We start from the raw sequence: 22,490 nt of genomic DNA on the forward strand, positions 1-22,490 counted from the left end.
ATAAAATACAAAGATCAAAGAAATTTCCTGCCTAAGAGGCAAAGTGAGCTGCATATTAACTTTTTCATGCTACCAGTGAGACTTCTTGTAACCCAACCAATAGAATAACTGCATTGCAGAGGCATGAATCTTAGGAATTAGACTTGCAGAAAAGCTGCAGTCATCGGCTATAGCTTCTTTCGGAACGAATTCCCTTTTCCATGACTGTGAGCTGTTAGAATGCCCATTTTACTCTGACTGTATTCCCATTTGAACTCATGATAAAAGCAGGCTTTCAAAGCTGTTGTAAACTGAGTTCTTTTTTTGCCTACTCATTTAAAAAACAAGTAGTAGAACTTGTCTTACATAAAAAATGAAATTCACTGATTTGTTCTGTTCATGTGTTGAATTACATTCTGCCAATAATGTGAAATCGTATTTCATCCATTTGCAATGATAGCTCTCTCAAACTCTATCATATCCTGTAAGCTAGATTTGGTAGCTTTGAGACTGAACAGTATCTAACCCTGTGAGAAATTCTGGTTAAATTGGTGGAATCACTTTCAGTAACCATTTTAGGATGTGCATGTCATGTATGAACAAAACCATATAGGATTAGTTTAAAATTATTTTCATGCTAAACCATCTCCAACACCTTCTTTCCTCTCAACATTTTAAATAGGGGTAGTTTTGTACATTTTGGCTATAAAGGTTATTTTCCAATTTGCTTAGAGCCACATACTTTTACAGTTAAAGCCCTGATCCTTAAAAAACATTTAAGTATATGCTTAATTTTACCTAGTGACAAAATCTCTTATATACCTACTAACAGGGTAAAAGCATTTATAAGATTTGGGCCTTATTTGGCTTTCAGGAAATCTTTTTACACTCTTCCAAATACTTCAAGCAGCCCTTTTATTGAGCAAAGTATGCCTGCAAGACTACAAAGGAAACCCAAAATAAAAACAGAGATATCTGCACATTTCTCTAAGAAGGATAGTTTTTTCCATTTAAGTTTTAAATGGAAGAGAGAAGGAAGAAGAAAAGTCATAGCAGCACCTGTTACACTGCCTGTTAAACCCATCAACAGGGCAAAATGTGGTATGAACATGGCCATCAGCAGAGTTAACAGGAGAAATGAGCCTCTTACACCCAGAGCAAATAGTGGAGATCTGTAATTGGAATGGTTGCCTCTAGAAATACAAGCATACACAATTTCTGTGGCTGCAAAAAAGGGCAAAGGGTAAGAAAGAAGAGCCTTGGTTAAGAGGCACAAATTCACTAGGGTTTGAAGAAATGATGGCAGGTTGTCAGTAATAACTTCCTTTGTCTCTTCACCCCAGGTCAAGAATGCAGTCAGTGCAAAGGTTGTTTTCAAGACACAGGCAAAAAAGTGAGTCCAGTTCAGCATACATCTAAATTCCCCTGGGTTTTTCATGTTACCTTCAAGTTTGGGAAGAAATATTTGCGAAGTGTAACTGAAAATGATCACCCCTACAGAGACCAGGAAGTCCTCAAACTCAATGGAGAGTCTGAATTTTGCCCAGGACCACTGATGTATTTGTGTGAGACAGTAAGTCATCACTACAAGGATGATAATGAAATGGACCAAGGAGCAAAGCTGGCTGAGTTTGGAAACAATTTTGAGAGTCTTGATAAATACACAAGGCAGCAGTGTAACAAATGCCATTACAGACCAAGTTTTCTCAGTCATTGGTACATATGGAAAACTATGTGACAGCAAGTTCCCACTAACAACCAGATACAAAATACATGTCATGATCAGTTCCATCACTTGGGTCACATTGACAACTATGCCACCTAGTTTGGAAGATTGCTTTTTACAGCAGGCATTCGCAATATCTTCATACGTGTCTCTCACTCTTATGAGCTGCCCATCTTCATTTTCTTCATACAGGCAGGCGATTAGAATTTTGCCTGTGTAACAGCATAATGCTGCAGCCAAGATAATAAGAAACAGGCCACTGTATCCACTGTGGAGAAGAGCATATGGCAATCCTAGGACAAATATCCCCTGAAAAGGAAAAGGAGAAAGAAAAGATAGAACAAAATCCCTGAGGCGAAATGTTTACTAGAAGCCACACTCCCAAACCTGCCCTCCATTGAACATTGCTTTCACCTAACTGCATGGTGGAAGTACTGCTACGTTCAGCTAAGTAAGTAACAATCATGAGAAATGTGTTTCTTTATGATAAATGAAATTATCAGCAAAGATAACTGCTCCTATTGACACACATGTAATGATAAGCTAGGAAAAAGAGAATGTGACTGAATGATAGAGTCAGGTTCCTAGTTAATATTTAATGCTGATGTGATTAGAAGCACATTTTAGAAGGTTCATAGGCAGTTACTCAGTCAACATGCATGTTAATGAAACAGGTTCAATATCAGTAAAATTAAGCAACTGTACAAGTTTCATTCAAATTAAAAATAGCACTGTAGATAGATCCAGTAATGACAATCCTCTTTGGTCTAAAAACTGTTAACAGACCTCTGGAAAGAAAATGGCATTAGAGTGACATCAGACTTTGCTTGTGTTTCCTCTGCGGCTTCTGTATGCCTCGTGCAGCCTTTGCTTGTTAAGTCCACTGCTAAAGTGATTCTTCTTACGGCTGAGATTCTAGACTGTGCAAACTTATTTAGGTGTTTAGAAATACATCTAAAACATATAGACATACTTTTCTCTAAACAGTTTCTGAAAGGAACAGAATTATACTTGTTTTATCAAGTAAAAAAAACCCTGGCATTTTAGTTTCACAGAACACTGTGTATTTCTTTGTCTTTTTCCTTCTTTCTTCTCTATATTTAAGGACAAATGACACTTTTATGTGGTTTAATTTCCATCAGTACAAACCAAACAAAACCCTTGAACAACAGTTATTCATAAAAAGTTCCAATTTAGGAAAGATGCTTCTGTGACATTTCTCTTTTTGTGCTACAAAGCTGAAATTAAGCAATGCACATTAGTCAGACTGGTCAGGCGTTTTTGTTCTTGATGGCTGAAGAAAGGTGGGGAGGAAACAAAATACAGTTAACTACTTCTACAGAAATTTTTACTTCAGTATTTCTTACAGCACCAGTGACATGAGGAAATATGAGCACTTGTGCTCATGTTTGCTATTCTGGCCTGACAGAAGGACTTGATTTGCATCAAACCTATCTAAATTCTATTTCTGACCAAACCTGAGCAACCTCATTTGCTCTGCAAAACCCATGGATCCCTGACAGAAAGAGGCCTCCTCGCAGAAGGGGCGACCCACTCATTTATATTATAAGTCATTTTATATTTATATTATAAGTTATTTAGGAGCTGGGACATTCGACTACATAGCTTGTGGTACTTCAGTCACCCAAATCTCCCCGCTCCAATGGCTTAGCTCCATTCTAATACAGGCGACCCAATTAGCTTGCAGTGTAATTAGCATTTCTTTTGTACGTTAACTTCACAGAAGTGTTCAAAATTCTACCATTCCTGCCATCTAACGGTCTACTTTCTTAAAAAGACTAGATATCTGGCTCTATCCAGATTGCAGGTAGCACACGTGTAACAGTAGCTTTTGGTATCGTGCCATTTTTAATCGTGGCTTTGACTGGCAAGTTAGGTAGTTGCTTAAAGAACAAAATGTGTTTTCTTTCCTATGAAAACAATCCTTGGAGAATATTTACATAACAGGTTGCGTTTAAAAGCATCACCACTAAACCAAGTCTATGAAAAAATCAGGAAGATAAAAGCCAGAGAGTCATCTTCCATATTAACATAAGAACAATGATATTTTCTCAGTTCCTTGCAGTTTGTAGCAAGCTTATCTCATTTGTTCCATACTCACAGCATTATTATTTTGCCCCTTAACCTGCATTTGGGAGTTCAAATGGTATCTGCTGACCCAAAGGGTCACTGTATAATTAAACTGCAGGTAAGTGTCAGCATGGGCCTTACCCACACAATGGCTTCTCCCCTGCTGAATTTAGTCTATTAACGTTTATATGACTAGCCTCAACCTAAACCAAAGCATAAGTCTTTCAGAGACATTATCACATTAGACAGCCATTTACAGTCCTCCCCACAGGTGTCTGCTTTTCCATGCTTAATTGTTAGTTTAATCAGAGCATAACATAATTCTAACCTCTAACATCTCCTTGCTGTTGTTTATATAAAATAATTTTATTTGGTACCTAACACAAACCACAGGATGATGAGGGGGGTGGGGAGGTTGGTGGGGGTTTTTTTCATCTTCTGAATTCAAACCTTATTAAACAAACCCATTTTTGCACTCTGTATATTCTTTCTTAAAATTATGTATCAGTGATTGCCAATTTCAAATCACATACAGTGAGTTTAGAATTTCTAAACTGAAACTTTCTACAGAAACTGTAAGTTTTCTTTTCAGCTGATGTCTTTGACATCTTTTTCCCAGAGTTTGTAAACAATAGCTGGTGAGATTTGTGTAAGGGACTTACTGTTTCTGTGTCCTTCAGCTTTCAGTTAATAATAGAAAGCAAACATTGTGGACATAACTGGTTTTGCAGCTTTTTGGATACAGACCATGGTTAGTAGAGAGAAATGGGAGAACTCTGAACATGCCAATACAGTAAGTATGTATGTGGTGAAATGACAGTGCTTTTCCTGCCTTGACAGAAATGGTTTTTCCATTGGAAAAAAATAAGTTTCATGTATCAGCACATTGTCAAATTTCTACAAAAGATCCAAAAACTAGTTAGTGATGGCCATGAGAGCTCGAAGAACATAAGACCCTTTGTCAGGCTTCAAAACTCATTTTGGATTTAATCTTCTGTTCTTACCCTTCCAAAAGCAATACTTTCTGTTAGGACCATTTCCTGAACTACTGTTACACCATTTGTCAATGCACATTCGGTCCAGCCTGGCCCCATCACTTGCTCTTATTGAGTCTTCTGATCCTGTGTTCTCGTGTTCAAATTATGGCATAGACAGCCTTAGCTGTGAGGCATCAATTAAAAATGAGCGGCAACCATTTCTTAAACTGCCTCCCAGCTCCTAGTTTTAGCATTCTGCCTGGGAAGTGTTCCTGTCTAAGCGGTTTTATTTTCAACCGTTCTAGTGGCTAAGTCAATGTTAGCTTTAGAGCTAATATGCTGTTTTAAGGTGATCTGTTTACAAAACAGACTAGTACAGGGAAAAAGCAGTCACGCAGCTGGGTACAGGGGAAGTGGCGTTTTTGAAACAGTCCTCTATCACGGCTCAGCTTGAGCGGCTGTGTTAGTTGCCATCACTCCATCCACCCTGTACAGGGAGGGACCCCAAGCTTGCCCAGCGGGCTGCATCTTCCCTTCTCTCCCGAGATGTTTGCAAGACACGGGTATTTTCACCCTAGACTGAGGGTGGAAGTGGACTGTTCTTTGTCAATGAGTGAATACATGTGCCTGGGTGGAGGTCCTTGTCAAACATCCAGAGTGGACTCAGCCATAGGCAGCCGGGCCTAGAAAGAAGAAAGGACCGAGGGCTGAACTGGCGATCAGCCTCTGAAGAAATGGCAAGGACAAGAGCGGAAAGGGCATGTAAGGAAAGGTCAGTCTCAGCTACAAGCTATTTATTAGCCTTGTCAGAATACCCCCAGGCGGAAGCAACCAGGTGTGACAGCTACCACCAGGAATTACTGATCCACCTACAATACAACACAAGCACATCAGGATTTCCAAATTACATCTCCACGTTAAAACATTTTTGCATTTGTCGATGGCTGGACTGCAATATTTGAACTACATGGTAGTGTTTCCCACACTAGCAAGGCTGGCTGCTTGTTTAAAAATACTAGATATCTGGATTAGTGTAGAATGCAAAAAGTGTGCCTTCTGCTATCATACCACTGTTTGACACTCCTTCACCTCAGGGCAAGCACCTCCCCAAGGAATAAAATATGTTTAGAAAAATGTATAAAAGCACCGTCAAGCACTCTGAGAAAATATCAAAATTCCTTAATGTTCAGTTTTAAGGCTTTTTAGTCCCAGGTAAAATGCTTATAGGCTGTTTTAACCTGAAATACGACACTTTGAAAAACAAAGCAGATTGAAAGGTAATTAAAAAGTAAAGAAGATCAGATCCTGGTCAGAGTTGAGACATGCCAGAAGACAATGAAATAAAATGGAGTAAAAAGCAATGCTAAAAAAAAAAAGAGAGAGAGAAAAAGATTTCACCTTAAGACTTAATCAGATGGAAAAATAAATTAAGAAATTAAGAAGAATTTAACCGAAAATTATTCAGTTCCCCTATATGCAGAATACATGCTAATATGCCAGACTGCTGAATTAGCTCTGATTGCTTTTCTCACCATCTGTAGCTATTCCACTGGAACAGTTCATTTAAGCCTAACTATTTTCCCAACTATGTATTTGATTCCCTGCATGAACATGGGTTAGGCATAGAAACTATACGGGAAAACCTCCTTCATGGATCTTCTTGGAAGAATAGGGAGATAAATTCAAGAACCCTGCTTTTCAGTACACTTTCACAAAATATTTAATTATGGTGTTTAGCATTTGTTGTCATTTAAAATAAATCATTTTCCAGAACAAATGCAAGCCTGTGTTGCTGTGGTATTTCATAGAATCATAGAACAGTTTGGGTTGGAATATGAAGATACAACTTTATTAGCACTAAATTAAAAAATATAGCAAATCTCTTAATCTCATGCCATGATATCAGAGCTACTTGCTTGTTGACCTCTATGGTCTTTTTCCTTTCTCAGCCACCACTGTGATCAACGGTGATTTTGTATCTTCTTCCAGATCACTGTTGACTACATTGAATGATACTGGACCAGATGCCAATTATTCTACTGGATAACCTCCTAACCCTACTAGAAACTCATTCCTTTGTCAATAGATCCACACTGACAGTTACTTTTTTTGGATCTGTCACTTCAGCAGTTGTTAATCCATTTAAGATGTATTCTATTGTTGCACTAATTTTTAAATCAGAATGTTGTGTATTAATGTGTCAGAATTCCTTTTAAAAGTCTAAATATATTATTTATCTTTCACTGCCTATATTACAATCTCATCAAACAATTATATCAAGTGTGTTTAATAAGGAGTGTAAGGACTCTTTCTCAAAACCCATGATGATTGAAACTAATTATATTCCTAGCTTTTTATTCTGTATCAGTTAAAACCTGTATTAACAATTACATTCTTTTTCTCAGAATTGTTGCCAGGTTTCACTAGTCAGGATTTAACTGGCTTTTTAAATATTGGAATTATATCCACAGTCTCCTGAAAATTCCACATGTAATAGCGATTGAATAAGAGTATTATCAGGTCAGATGTATCTTTTGTTATGTCTCCCAAGTGCAAACTTGCTGGGCAATCTGCTTTCAAAATATTAACGAGATACATTTTAACATCCATTTTAAATAGTAACTGTAGTTATCTAATAGTTAATTGTCCAAGTCTAAGCTTGGAAAAAATAGGCACCTCGATTTAGAACTCACACCTATCTTAAGATAGGTTGTTAGCAGAGCTGAGATGAATTTCGTTTCAGAGATGCCTGTTTCTCTTGCTGGGCAAGAGAATATGTACATAATGGAGTAGACACACAGCTTAGAAACTCTGAGAGCTAGCTTTTAAATATCTTATGCAGAATAGCATGGTGCCCATCCTGAAAAATTACAAAATGGCCCACTGTTCTTCTGTGCTATGAGCACATCCTCCTGCTTCTCTACAGAGACTACTTATGAACAGTTGCATCTTTTTTCAGAGATAACAATTTTAGAACTTCCCTCTACTACTAATGTAGGAAATCAGTGTAGCAAAATTCAGTGAGAGATCTCAGAGAAGAGGGAGGTGATCTTACATTAGAAAATCTCTAAGTTGATTTTACCTGCTCTCACATCCACACACTCAGCAGCACTGGGGTGTGTGTCCTAGTGGCTTGGCCAGGGTCACTTGCGTGCATCAAGGAGGACAAGGGATGCTGGCAGTCAAGTGCTCACTGTGTCTCTGGAGTTCATCTTGACTAGTGATGATCCAAACAGATTTTGGATTTACCTTCTGTACTCTTTTGGAGTGGATGCAGTTTTGGATCTTTTGCCTCATTATTTTGTCTCATCCCTCATAAATATTAGGCAAAATTCCTGAATTTCACAGTACTGTTGCTTTCCTTATCTGCGTGTTTTATAGATACTGTCCTCTACTTCATTCCCTTAACACTTATCTATAGGTCAGTTTTTCTACCTCTCCATTTAAATAAGATCACATATATGGTGCTCTGTAGCAGTTAACGCATACCTTCCCTTTTAACTTTGTTCTGCTGTTTCTCCTGATGCTTTTAGACAAGCATACACAGTCACATACAGAGACACACATTTCCATTCATACTTAATTTATACCACTATTAGTATTTCTGTTTCAAATTTTTACACTAAACCTATCCTTTTTTTTCCTAATTCCTAAAAATTGTTTTCTTACTGTCCTAATCCCTGGGAGATGCATTTTTTTCCTAGTGTCTTTGGGTTCCTGTATCTCTTTGCCACACTTCATAATTTATTATTTACAATGATTACTCTCACCCTCCCTTTCTCCCTTTTGCTATTGTTATTTTCTTAAATTTTAATTGATACATTCACTTCACACTTGAAGTAGGAGGGGTTTTAACACATAGGTGTACTATTTCTTAATTATGAGATGTGACTTCTGGACATCTCATAAATTCTTGTTAAACAACTTTAAAATTGCTTTCACAATTTGCTGTCTGTATTTATTCTTCCTAATCAATCATCTCTCATAATTTTCTCCAGGTTTGTAAAATTCACTCTTTTGAAGTACCAAGTATATATATGTTACTGCCCTCTGTTTTCTCATAATGAATGTAATTAGATCCACTGATGTGTTCATCTTTATTCAACATAATAAGGCTCAAAATAGAATTACCTTATGCTAGGTTCAATACCTTTTTTGTTAGATAATTATTATCTATCATTTTTAGAAACTTTAATGATGTTTTACTACAGACTGCATACAACCCCCAGCATAGGTCTTTAAAACTGAAGTCACCAAGAACAATACAATTTTTCTTTCCAGACAATAGCTCTAACACAGATAATCATCTCTAATGTAGAGTGCCACCCTCACTTCTTTTACCTACTCTTTTTTTGTAAACATGTTTTATCTAATTATTTTTAAATTCCAGTCACATAAATCATTCCACCATGTATTTGCAATATCAGTTATATCCTATTTCTTCCCAGCAGAAAGAATTTCTTGTTCCCTAGCTGGCTACCCAGACTCCTGGCACTGCTCTACAGACACCAGGAAAAGAATTCATCTGCTTTCCCACTTGCTTCCCAGTTTGTTCACAGCTCAGCTGAGTTTGAATTAAAAAACACTACAAGCTGTTCTGTGGAAAACTTCAAATATTGTCCATGGCCTGTATGACCTTAGCAGCAGATCCATCTCCTTTAATGTCAGTGAAAAATCTTCCTTTAACTTCAGGGATGGTTGAATTAGACCCCAGCAATCTTGTTTTTCCTGATTTTTCTTATTCTTTCTCTCTGCCAATGCCAGCCTGTTTTAGCTGCAGGGAGGAAAGTGGCTAAGGTGTTTATTCTGTGATTAATGCCTGCAATCACCTTATATACTGAGAGAAACTTTAGAAGTGTTGTTCTGTCAATCCTTCAGGTACCATAAGCAGATGACAGGGCAGATAGACTGCTCAGGAGATGCTGTGATAAGGTAAGCAAGTAAGGAAGGTACATGGTCTGCACTGCAAAATGTATGTGTTCATTTGACTGACGGAAGCCACTGATTTTGTTTGCCTTTTAGTGGCCAGATTAGTCTTAAGAATCTCCTAAAGATTAGGAAAGGGAACAGGGGAAAGAAAATGTCTCAACAAAAAAGGAATTGCTGCTATTGAGTGTGACAGTTGATCCAATTGGCTTTGCTATTGGTTTAAATATTTGTTCTAAACCTGAAATAACATGCTTGATGCTTAATTCTGCATGGTTTGATGGAAAATGTTAATTTGCATAAATTCAGAGCTATCTGCAGGAATGCACTGAATCACACAAAGTAAATCTCCCAAGCAAATTACCTTTTAAGAAAATATATTATTTTGCTTGGTCCCAAAGGAGAAAGCAGGCTTTGGTAAAAGAATGAGGGCTTTTATTATGTGTTATGTAGCGGAGAGGAAAAAGAGATGAAAAAAGTAAGGCAGTCAAAACTAAAACAAACATTATTTTGAAAGTTAGTAGTGGCAAGCAACATGGACTCACTGGCTGCTTACCTATTTCCCACATTATAGCTCAACACGTATTCTCAGGTTTTCACCTGAAGGCAGGCAAGTACTCAAAACATCCGGTACAGCAACACGTGAGCGAGTTGTCATGAAAATGTGGTCAAAAGAGCTTGGGGGGAAGCAGAGAGGGGACTTTGGGAGACTAGAAGCAAAGCAAAGCAGTGGGGAGCCAAATAACTTTATTTGACTGTGAACTGACATAACAAAAGGAAGAGTTAAAGTGCACAGAAAGTTCAAACTCAGGCTGGGAGAAAGCATTTGGCTTGTTAGGAGGTTTTCTTGAATGCTGCCTGTATGGGACAAGCCACAGTTCTTGTTACTTTTACCAAGTAAGGCTGAAGAGGAAATGGAAAAAAAACAAACCCATACTACAAAGAACTTTGCACTGGAACAAACCTTATGCACCTCTGAGAGGTGAAAAGGAAGCCCGGTTACATCTTCTGGAAGCTGGGTTATGTTTTCTGAAAGCTGGCATAGGATTTGTCACGACTGCATGCAGAATAAAAGGTGACTGAATCCTCCCCTGGCTAATATTATCCTGTTCTTTCCTCAGCACAGACCCAACCGCCAATTTTAGGTGAACTCTTACCCAAGCTATAATGACTCCCAAAGCTCGGCGTATAAAGGGGAAATTTGTCTTACAGCACTGCCTGGAGAGAATACAGTTAATAGTCTGGATGAAAGACATAAAAAGTGGTATACTATTATTTTTGGTCTCTAGGAATCAGTAAACTGATACAGAGTATCATAGTATATTCTTCTGGAATAGATATCATAGTATATTCTTCCGAGAAAAGATGCTGTCTTACAATTAGGCTGGGTATAGACAACAAATCTCTACTGCTTTTCCTCTCTTAACCTCAGTTAAACTTCAGTGGCACCCCTGGAGGCTTCTACCTTTAGGATAAAAGAAGCAGCAACTGATTTTACTGCTGATATTCCATCACGCACAGATACAGATAAAGTTGAGGTTGCAAATGAATTCCCGTAATGGAGGTGTCTCTCTTCTATAATGACATAAAAGATCACATTACTCTTAAAATTCAACAAAGTAGAATAATTCCCCTAATTTCAAGTAGATTAGACAAACATTCCCAAATGTGTGTAATTAATAATAAAGAGAAAAACTAAAGATCAGAAATGTGACTAAGTTTTCTGGCATGCCCTGAGTACTCAGCATAAAAGCAAAGATATTTAAGCTCTCCTTTTTAAAAAAAAATAAATTTTGAATATAGTTATGCATTGTGAAACCAGGCATATGGCATATAAAATGCATGCCGAAGATGTCTTTTTAAGGTCTCTAGATGTAAAATACTTGAAGTATTACTACTTGAAGAGGTATTTCTCATTCTGTTTGTACAGACTGTGACACAGTGGTTCTTGACCTCTACTGGCCCATGAACAAAAGTACTGGAGTTATAAAGTAAGTCATATTCCTTTTCTGTGGGTGGTTTTTTTTTTTTATTTTCCTCTTTTATTAAGATTTATTTTCTTGGTCTGCAGCCACACTGGAAAGACTTGGAGACAGGATGCTGAGGATCTCTAGATGAACAAACTGGGGACCTTGATTTTTCTTGACCTTTGACAAGACCTCAGGTTTATTCTTAACTTTTAGATACAAATACTGTCTGTATGGATAGAGACAAAACCACTTCTTTCATTATTAAAACATAGTTAAGTAATTGCTGTAAAAGTTTGTATATTTAAAAAAGGAGTTTAATTTCTTTTTCTTAACCTGAGCAATTCTGACAGTGCAGGGAAAACATCTCAGCCTTATTGGATCTCTCCTTTGTTCATACTTCAGTGTTGAGAGCTGTAGTGATTTCATATTTGAGAAATTTACTTTAAGACTGTATTTAGTTTCTGTTCCTTTCTTCTAAATAACTTTCATTTCTCACATTCAAATTTTTAGGCAAAATCCCAATTTATTCATGAGGTGTAAAAGTTAATGGATTTCAGGTGAAAACTCAGTGACTATTACTGAAGTTACTAAAGTGACTACTTTTTTTACTCTCTTTGGTACCCAAGGAAATGATCACTTCTTCACATCTATGAATTGGCTTAATCTCACCCAACTTTTTCTGTCTAAACCAGACATTTAATGAATGAGTACACACAGTAGCAGAAAAGACTTACATGACAAATCTACCTTGCTTTGATGCACACTTACTAGAAATGGGATTCCTAACGTCACCTATCTAAATACAGCAAAAAGTAAAGCTGATCTGATAGCTCTGGAAAGGACGGATAGAAATAAGGATTACCAGAGGACTATTCATTCCAACAGTGTAGGGCACTTATTTTAGGATTTGTGAATCTCCATCAGAGATGCCTATCTCTCTATGTCGCCTATAGAGTGAGATGAATTCCTTTATGAAGGTCATGAGGCTGTGAGGTGCCCGGGAAGAGCAAAGGAAGAGCAGGAAGCTGGATAACTTGGGAACATGACTGCACCAGGGGAGGCAGGGACAGCGGGGGAAAGGTGTCATTAGGTAAATTGGAGAACACTAGAACATAAGGTTGTGAACCATATGAGGTAGCAACAAGGGGTAGGAGAATATGATGGGCAAGAGGCTGTGAGGAAAAATGACTGGATATGAGAAATATCTAACTATAGACACAAGACAGGAATAAGTAGAAGGCTAGAGGGAAAGTATGAATTATGCAGCTGATTTTCCTTTCTGATTAGGAAAGCAAACCTTCAGGGGTGGAATGGCAGCTCCTCACAATTTAGGAGATAGCAAAGAGTCTCTGAAATCCCATCCAAGCAGCAGAGGGAAGCCTACAGTTTTGTGCAGGTATTTTATTTTTAACTTGAGATGACAACAATAAAAAGTACAAAAGGAAGAGCTCAGAGCAGCTGGCTTTCCAGCAAAAGTGAAAAAAGTCAGCAGCAAGCAAAAGCAACAAGAGCAGGAGCGGAGAACTCATTTTAAACTCTGGATCGCAATTAAAGCTTAGAAGAAGATTTTTAAGTGTCTTAAGGGAAGGTGGCTGGGGAGATGTCATCTGGAGTTGCAGAAATCATGCAGACAACGAGACAAGAGAATGGCTTTAAAATGTGGTGAGATAGAATAGACCTCAGTGCCAACTTCTAAATATGATACAAAGAGTAAAATGAGGGATTTAACAGTCATTACAAAGAAAAAATAAGATAACTTCTTATAAATATAACTAACTTTCTTATGAAAGAGGAATAATATATCTTGCATTATATAATTCTTATACCCATATTTACATTTCTTCAGGCTTCAGTAGAACTATTAATAATTTCTGAAATACCCAGCTTTAGTTTGGAATAATCGAACTAGAATGAGTTTTAAAACTGAAAAAAATCCTCTGCTTATCAGGGAGGAACCAGCCTGAATCAAACATGTTTCTAGAGGGGAAAACTGAGCAATAAAAAAAACTATCATGAATGGAAATACCCATGTACAGTAAAGGCAAAAGCTGAAGCTACCATTGCAACTGATAACATAAAACAACAAAAAATGTTTGCTCTAGGGACCTACAAAACATAATCTGCTGGTGCTGTTATTTGTGTCAATTCAAGAAATGGACTGAGAGAAATTGAAATGGATAGCAGAGTATGTGTGTATGAGTTGAAGTGAATGTTTCCTCACTTTGACTCATATGTTTACATTTTTGAGAAGTAAATATTAAATTTGATTTTTTTTTGTTAGCTATTTAGTGAACACAGTATTGTACATATGGCAAAACTAGTGCCACTGGCCAAGAATACAGAGAAACATTGCCTTCCAAGAAATGTGGTGTGTGTGGGGAGAAGAGGGAGAATAGATGCAAATAGAAGTCAATTTCTTTTCTTTAGCTTTAGGGGCAAAATGTTTTATACAGCTTACTGTGCTAAAACTAGGTTACAATATATCATCTTCAGTACTGTGTGTAATCAGTGTTTAGGGCTTTTTATTTTCTCAGATAGCTCCATTTGCTCATTCAGACAGAGCTTGTGCCATTTCAGTGGATCTCCTGCTGTCAGGAATTATACATATTGAAGTAAACTGTAGATTAACCATCTACGGATTGTGCAGAAGAAGCTTTACCATTGGAAAGTCTGCTACAGAAACATTACTATTTCTATCAGTACATTATAATAATTCAGATGTCCTTTACTTTCAGCGTTAAATTCTCATACACATCTGCAGATGTTGAGCTTGTCAACCTTTATTCCTTGATGAACCCTAAGGATCACTCTTTCTTTTTATAAAAAAATGAGCTCCCTTCTGAAAATTTGCTAATGAAAGTGAAGGAAGTTTATAAAAAAACAGGAAAGGAATGCTATCTGACAAAATATTTTACTTTCTGCTGCCTATCACTATGTTCTTGCGGTCTTGGCAGGAATGTTATCTTGGGACAAGTTATATGTCTAAATACGGTTTACTAAAGCAAATTTGCTAAGGTTACACACCTCGTAAGTTTAAGAATAGGGACAGAAAGAACATTTTTAAGAAGACTATTTTCCACCAGTGATAGCTGGTCAGTGGCATGTGCTATAGAGAGGCACAAGTGTACAAACGATCTCAGCCACAGATGGCTGGTAAATAATTATAATAGGTAATTTGGGCTTTGTTTTGAAAGGTAACTGTCAAACATAATATCACAACAATAAAGTAAGCAGATATAGCAGATACAGCAGAAACTCAAAGTTGCCTAATAATAGTGTTTTTAAATACCACGTGACCTGCCATGAATTAAAAAAATGAGAAATTATACCATCTGTTTTCATTCAGCTTATTACAAATGCTCTTAGGGATTGATGAGACCAAAAAGCATGGTAGATTAATTTGATTTTAGTGTAGCGGGAAAGTACATCAGCTATTCCCTTCACCTGAGGGAGCCAGAGATCCTTGTTCTGCAACAAGTCGTGGTGCACTGGGTTCTCCCATGGAATAAAGTGATCATTGCTTTCAGGCAGCTGACAGTTACTTGATCCTGTTTGGTAACATTTACTATTTCAAAGGGTATAATTTTCATAACGCTACTATCCATTTATCTTTGATATCATGGTTCTGCCATTCTCTTTCTTGACCATCTGGATTTTTAAGATGAAATGCCCATTTTAATGGCTGAATATTCTAAAGGTACTCTTATCACATTTGCCTGCTGATTTATCTTGTGCTCAGCCCCTACAATGGGTCTCAATAGCAAGGAGAATCCATTCTATGTAGAAAAAAAGAGAGGAAATTGAATCAAATGTCAAGCTGATTTATCACAGGCCACATTTAAACAATCATTATTTTGTGAAGAGTTTCTGTAAAATAGAAAACATTTTGAGACTTACTTTCAAAATTGTTTTCATTATTGGAGCACCTGGAAGTCCTTGATCGGAATCCCATTGTGCACGGCACTGTGCAAACAAAGTACAGAAAGATGGTCTCTTCTACAAAAAATTTACAATCTAGGGGTAAGATAATAGGAAACAAATACAGGCAGACAGGGGAGTCAAGGAAACCATGAGTCAATACCAGAAATTGGTGGTTTCAGTGTAGCTTATAACTGTGAAATTTTCAGAAAAAGGACATTTCTAAGAGGATCAGAGGAGTGCAAATAAATATCTTCATTTAAGTTCATAGGAATGCTTGTTTAAATAGTTTAAAAATTGACGATGGTAATTGTAACTGGAAGAAGAGATCAGAGTCAATAGATGTAGAAAGATAAATGGTAGATTGTTAAAGAAAAGATAAGTGCTTACATTTGATTTGATGGTTGAAGAGGTGCTTGCAAGAGCTGGTGGATACACGGGGTATGGAATTGCATGAGCTTTCCAGGTGGGTGTGCATGGGGCGAGCTTGGCAAGGTCAGGGAAGAGGGTGCTACTGTGACCCAGATGGGGAATTATTAGCGCTCAGGTAAGAGTTTTAGCCTTGTGGATCGGTAAATCAGACTATGTATTAGTGAGGTTTTACAGTAAAAATAAGCAGAAGCTGGACATAGTCTGAGTGCGAGGATTTAGAAAGAGGCCATTGTATGTCAGTTGTAGCCAAACTATTAAGGCTATTAGAGTCATTTATGAAGAAGACAGAGAGAGAGAGACCTCCTGTAACTCTCTTGCAACTCGGCTATTAGGAAATGCAATTTTGGGCCCATGGTGCAGGCAAGCATAATCTAAGGACTGCTTTACCTTCTAAAAATTGTTAATATGTCATTTTAACATCTAGAAGGCTGCGAGAATTGCAATACTTCGATCCATTACTTGTGTAACCCATGTACTTGTTTCTGGGATGCTTCAAGAGCTAGTATGGTGCTCTCTGAACCAATTGTCCATATGTTGGGGACTGCCTATATGTGCAGGGAATAATTTGTATATAACATAATTTTATGTTATATCGCAGTTCCTACTTGCTGGCAAATCTGACACAGAGGGGCTATGGAAAACTGATTTGCCACTCCTAACATTTCCATAATAGTTACAGTGGAATATGCTGATGTAAATCCATTCAATGCTCCCTCCATCTGTTCATTGCCCAGATGATGTGACAAACAACATAAAATGCAAAACTACAAAACAGCAACTTAAATCCCATGAGAACAATCCAAATAACTCTTCCTGGAACAAGAAACAATTTTAGATGAGCCACCTCTCTATGTTTAGGAGTTCTGGCTTCATAACGTTTTAGTGTTTGCAGCTGACCAAGGGAAAAGTGGACTGATATAGTGCATTTTCTAATGAGATTTATGGGAACGGCAGTTAACTCAAAATCAGTCCACTGCACAGTGCTTACATGTCAAATAAAGAGATCTCTGTGAATTAGATATAATTTCATTGTTGCAAAATAACACATTTGTGATAAAAAGATTTTGTGATAAAAAGTAGGGTTGGGAATAGAGAGAATATATATCCTGTACGCAGCCTTCTCTGTGCTATATGAATATGTGCACACAACTAAAGAAATCTACTGCAGGGTCTGAGCTGAAATAAAAGGTTATATGAAGTAGTGACCTATGTCCGGAATCTTTTTTTCCGCTCAAGAGAAAATCCAAAGAGAAAACCAGGGCACAAACATTAGTTACAGAGTCTTCCCTAAAATACATCTTTTATCAATTGCATTGCATAATGGTGACATTCTATCATAGGAAAAACAGATCTAAGTTTAGATGGCTCTCACCAGGCTCTAGGCTTTTTTTTGATCTCCAGTTGTGGCTATATAGTTTTGTGGTTGCAAACATATGAAAAATAAATTTGGCCAGTACTGTGGGTGCATTTCAGCTAAAATCATATTAATTGGCATTTTTATGTGCACCACAATAGTCTACAGTCCTGGAATTTTACTTTGTGCTGTCATTTTTTGACTAGCTCCATTTGGAAACTTGAATTACTTGCTGGTCCTAGGTTAGATATCAGCATCGGGCATCTCCGTTTAATTCTCAGTAACACCTCTTGATATGAGATGCAGCAGTGTGTTTCCCTCAGACATCTATAATTTAGTTCAGAGTATGATTTCAGCTTCAATGTATAATTCAAGGAAGTTACTGCTCTGGGCACCAGAAAGGATTGACCCTTGTTCTCAAGCCTGGAAAATAAATACTTAAGATCAAGTACTGCAGTTAAGATCTAAGTGGTTATTTAGTTAAATGTGACTAAATTATTTAAGGTTGAGGATGAGAAGGTTTGTATTGTGGTACATCTAATGACCTGATGGCAAAAACATTTAGCTTTCTAAGCACACAAGCATGTACACATTTATATTTAGAAAATGCTTAAATAAGGTGTCAGTAAAGCTTAATGGGAGGGGTGTTTAGACACCTTAAAAAGATGTTTGCCTTTATAGCTTTAGGGGCATGTCTGCTAATTCTGTTTCTCAGCATCACTGCGTTTTCCACTTAAGTCTTTGGGAGTTGTTGATATTCAGTAAGCACTCTAAAGACTTAGTCTGTATTAGGGAGATGAAGGCAGGTAACTCAGAGGAAACATCATAGAAAAATAAATATTAACTATGAGATATTCTCAAGTGAATCTTTTAGAGTTACATAAATAAAAATGAGCCAAATTGGAACCCAATATGAAATGTATCTATAATGGCACACCGTGAAGGAAATACAGATATACACTTTCATTTTTAAAAATGGTGATTATTGAAGTGTTGAGTCTTTTCTAAACTAATATACAATATAAAAAATATAAATATAATGAGCACATTTATGATCACTACTGTAATAATCATTAATTTATTATTGACAGAATTTTTGATAATTATTAATAATACTAATTGCATTATTGTTTTCCTTAGAAGCACTCACAGTAGACAAGCACCCTATTGTGTTATTCTGATCATGGAACAAGAAAATTGCCTCTGCCATAGGGATTTCTGATCTTTGTACAACCCAATCTCTGCAACAGGAGACAGGAGACAAAAGATGGCTACGTTAGGTATCAGATGTATTGAATCAAATGGCACATTCAGTATGCTCTGATACAACATGTTTTCCCAAACGTCCAGGGAAGAGTTGTTCCCTTATATTATGCTATATTTTAAAGATTGTACAAGCATCATACTACTGAAAGCACTTTGGAGCTGCCTGGTAAAGTGGCTGGCTTTTTTGCACTGTTAAACTTGTTTGTGCCCCTGAGACCTAAGTGGAGGTAGACTCACAATGGTGTAAATTACAGTTATGCTGAGATGAACATCATTTCACTTCTTGCCATTATTTCACTTCTTCCCTTTCTCTCTCTTGGTTTTTCTCCGTTCTTTGTTGTCTTGTACCCCTTCATGATACTAGAGAGGAGTGCCTTTTTCTTTTACTTTGGCTTTCTCTTTCTTGGACAAACATTCTCCATACTGTTTGCAACAATCCTCCTACATATGGCTGGCAAATAAATAGACTTTATTGTCCTTTGGTTCTGCTGTGAAATGCTGTAACATTAGAATTTAACTACCTTCTTCCTTGTGACTGTTGCTTTGCGTATCTATCCAGCGCTACTGCACAAGTCAGGACAAAATTTTTTGGCCTTTTACTGCTATATACAAACAAATGCAACTTGCATCACTCTGCCAGATGATGCTGTTCATTTTCCCTTTTGAATTAACGCAGCTTTATGGTCTCTGCCTTTACCTAGATTAACTGGATACGGGTTTTCATTTGCCTGTGCAGTGTTGGAATACAAAGCATGTTTCCCTGGAAACTTTAAGTGTCTGAAGCAATCATTTACACGTACAATATCGTCACCAAAAGTGCACATTTTTTCAGTTGAAGTTAAAAACAAAATAAAAATCTCTGCCTGTTTGTTTGAAAGTATTTGCATTTAAAACACTATAAGAAAACCCTTTATTTAATTTCAGAGACCAAAGATTTAATCATTCCTATAATAAATCTGGATTGTGAAATAATTTCGCTTTCAGACTAATTGTATTCACCGGAATAACTGTTTAGAACACTTCAGAATTCTGCTGAAATGTTTACCTCTAATTGCCATGCAAAACACTTCTGCCCTTTCCTCTGGGTAGGGCAAAAACAGCTGTCATTTTAGCGCAGATTGTCTGCACCAGTCAAGAACGTTTGGATTGTTTTAATCATTCTGTTCACAACTCTGACTTTCTCTTCAAAGCTATTCATAGAAATTTCTTCAAACTGCTATTTTTAACTGACAGATGCCCGTTCAATATTCTCTCCTCTCTCCTCCTCTCCTGCCTTTCCCCTTCCCTTTCTCTGCTCTCCACCCTTGTTCCTAAACCAAATCCCAAGGTATTGGGAAATAGGAAAAACACACACACGTGTACATAGATTCACATATGTGCTCACATATGCACATATGCAGTTTTACAATGTGTCGTTAGGACACTTCGGTTGTACTATCAACGAAACTGCAGCTCCCGGGCTTTGCCATCCTCAGCCTGCCTTAGGAGGAAAGCTCCATACAGCTGTAGCCAACTGCTCTTTTAATGCTGGTTTCTAAAATATTTGACCAAATGAGAACCAACAGCAGTATGCAACACTCAGCGTTCCGAGAATTTTCACTAAGACCATAGATACTGATCTGATTGGATAATTTAGCTTGAATTTGTCCTGTTTTTAAATAGGCAACTGTATGTTTGCTAGTGTTTTTACACTGTGTTATCGGTCTATTTTTTAACCGAAAGCTATAATATTAATAATTAATAGTAATTGTGTACATAACGACATTCAGGAATTTTTAGGCACTTTGATGTATTTACAGAGGCATTATTACTTTTGTTTTTCAGAAGGGAAAACAATGGATGAGAGAGAACGTGACTTGCCAAAAGGTCATACAGCAAATATTGACAAAATTGACTTCCAGAATGAAATTTTGGCTTCGGAGAAATCAAAGGCAAAATGCACAGAGACAACAATGGGCTCTCATCCCAGACTCCTGTCTTGACTAGATGCTGCTGAGGGAGACTGAAGATAAAATGTGTTACTAGAATGTAGCTGGGGTATTTTAGGACTTCACACTTTTATTCACAGCTGAACACTTTCTGAGAATGATATGCTACTGTGCCCTAGATGTTACTGCATTGGCTCTCATGTGGTGGTGCTCATGTTTGAAAATACAGCGGGGTTAGAAATATGTCCTTTTTCTCCTCCTTTGCAGAGCTGAGGGATGAACTGGGTACATAAAAAAATGTTCATCGGCATAATCACAGACTTGTGTGACACTGGAAGGATTATTTTTCTGTAATTAAAGTGCCATAAAAAGTGTTTAAGTAACAGTTACTGGGACTAGATGGGTTTGTAGATACTGCTTTCTTCTTACCATGTCAGACAGAAAGTTAGAGGTAATGATAGAATTATGTAAGGAAATGAATCACGAAAAGTGAGAAAAAGAATCTGAAACATTTAATGCTAAATTTAAGGATTCAGAAAGATACTCAAATTCCACACAGAATGCCAGGACAAAATGCTTTCAGTCTTTTCAACCTGACTATTTTCTTTAACATTGACAAGTATTATTACACTTCTTGTGCTTCATGCTCCAATTTATATCTAGTCTAACTTACATGTCAGTAAATTTATGTCTGACGTCAGTCTGGCTCTTACTATCCTCTTTTTATTAGATGTTTACCTCACATTTCTATCAAACATCTCTGTCACTGAATTCAAATAGACTTATTAAAGATAATGTCTGCACTTCCAGAACAGGTGCAATCCGCACCTTTTCATTTTCATCTAGTTTAAATATTTTTTAAACTTTAGCTAACATATCTATCTTTTTTTCCCTTTGGAACTTTATTTTTTCAGAGTGCTAATCTTATGCAGAAAGGTTGAAATATGTTAGTAATAAATTCATAGAAACCTTTTAGAATATTGCAAAATGGTGGTACGGTTAAGTAAAATAAAGCAGGCTAAGTGATGACCAGGTTTTTCAAATGATGATTGTAATGAGCGGGGAAGTAAAAGGTTACCTGAATGGCATTTGTTACATTCCATCCTGCTTCCCAGCTGGTGATCAGTTTGACCTGGGCACGTGGCAGGGGAGCTGGGGACTTGTATTCTGGATCCTGGTGGCAAACATCAAGCTCAAAGTTCAGGGGTCCATCTGGTTCCTCTCTGTCCTCACTGTGAGCTCTGTCCAGTTCATCTCTTCTAGCAAAATTCACGTGCTCTTCATCAGTGTCTAGGCAGCTGTCCCATCTCACCATTCCCAAAAAGAAAGATGGTGTTTCCCTAAAGCAGTTGAAAAGAGATGAAAAAGTCTGCTTCAGGTGAGCCATCCTGAATACTGAATGTTAAAGTAAAATCTTTCCTTACATGTCTTTATTTTTTTCAGCAGTTGTACATTGTTAATCCTTTTGTTAGGTTAGCCTTGATATTGTAGCTATGATTAATGAAGTTTATTGTCCTTAGTTCATTTATTTGTGCCACTTTCAAATGCCAGCTAAAGAAATATCTCCAGGGTCTTCGACATACTGCCCAGAGTAGTCTGCAGTGAGATTTAGTAGTCTGCAAGCTGCAATTTACAATTCAAATCCTTCTTCCTTTTACCTATGGTAGCTACATAGATCAGTCATTCATGAAGCATCTACAGGTGGCTGCAAGAATCTCTTCCTGAAAATTATGCATGTTTCTGATACAAATAAGTAGTTCTGCCAAAAGGAAAAAAAAAATGCTTCATTAAAAACTAGAGTTGATGGACTGACTGCTAAGTAAATGCATGTAAACAAGTTCACTTTTCCAGATGTGAGAAGTCTGCTGTATTTTAGTGTCTACAGAGGTCAGTAGAACTTTAAAAATGTTCTTAAAAAAGCTC

At 37.2% G+C, this 22,490-nt stretch overlaps 1 protein-coding gene across 1 annotated transcript; it reads right to left on the bottom strand.

Annotated features, from left to right (window-relative positions):
- Positions 1 to 862: 862 nt before the first annotated feature.
- Positions 863 to 21,882, bottom strand: LOC143158867 (vesicular inhibitory amino acid transporter-like). The gene is made up of 2 exons (XM_076335321.1): positions 21,646 to 21,882; positions 863 to 2,014 (listed from the first exon to the last, which is right to left on the bottom strand). The coding sequence occupies exons 1-2, from the start codon at positions 21,880 to 21,882 to the stop codon at positions 863 to 865; spliced, it is 1,389 nt and encodes a 462-aa protein (XP_076191436.1).
- Between the last annotated feature and the right edge of the window lie 608 nt (positions 21,883 to 22,490).

This window comes from Aptenodytes patagonicus, chromosome 3, assembly GCF_965638725.1.
Source record: "Aptenodytes patagonicus chromosome 3, bAptPat1.pri.cur, whole genome shotgun sequence".
Classification (NCBI taxonomy): domain Eukaryota; kingdom Metazoa; phylum Chordata; class Aves; order Sphenisciformes; family Spheniscidae; genus Aptenodytes; species Aptenodytes patagonicus.

Bases quoted from the DNA above. Each gene is read 5' to 3' on its own strand.
- LOC143158867 (XM_076335321.1), bottom strand. From the start codon at position 21,882: ATGGTGAGATGGGACAGCTGCCTAGACACTGATGAAGAGCACGTGAAT. The intron at 2,015-21,645 runs GTAACCTTTTAC...TTTCCTTTTCAG, and splicing joins ATGTAACAAATGCCATTCAG to GGGATATTTGTCCTAGGATT.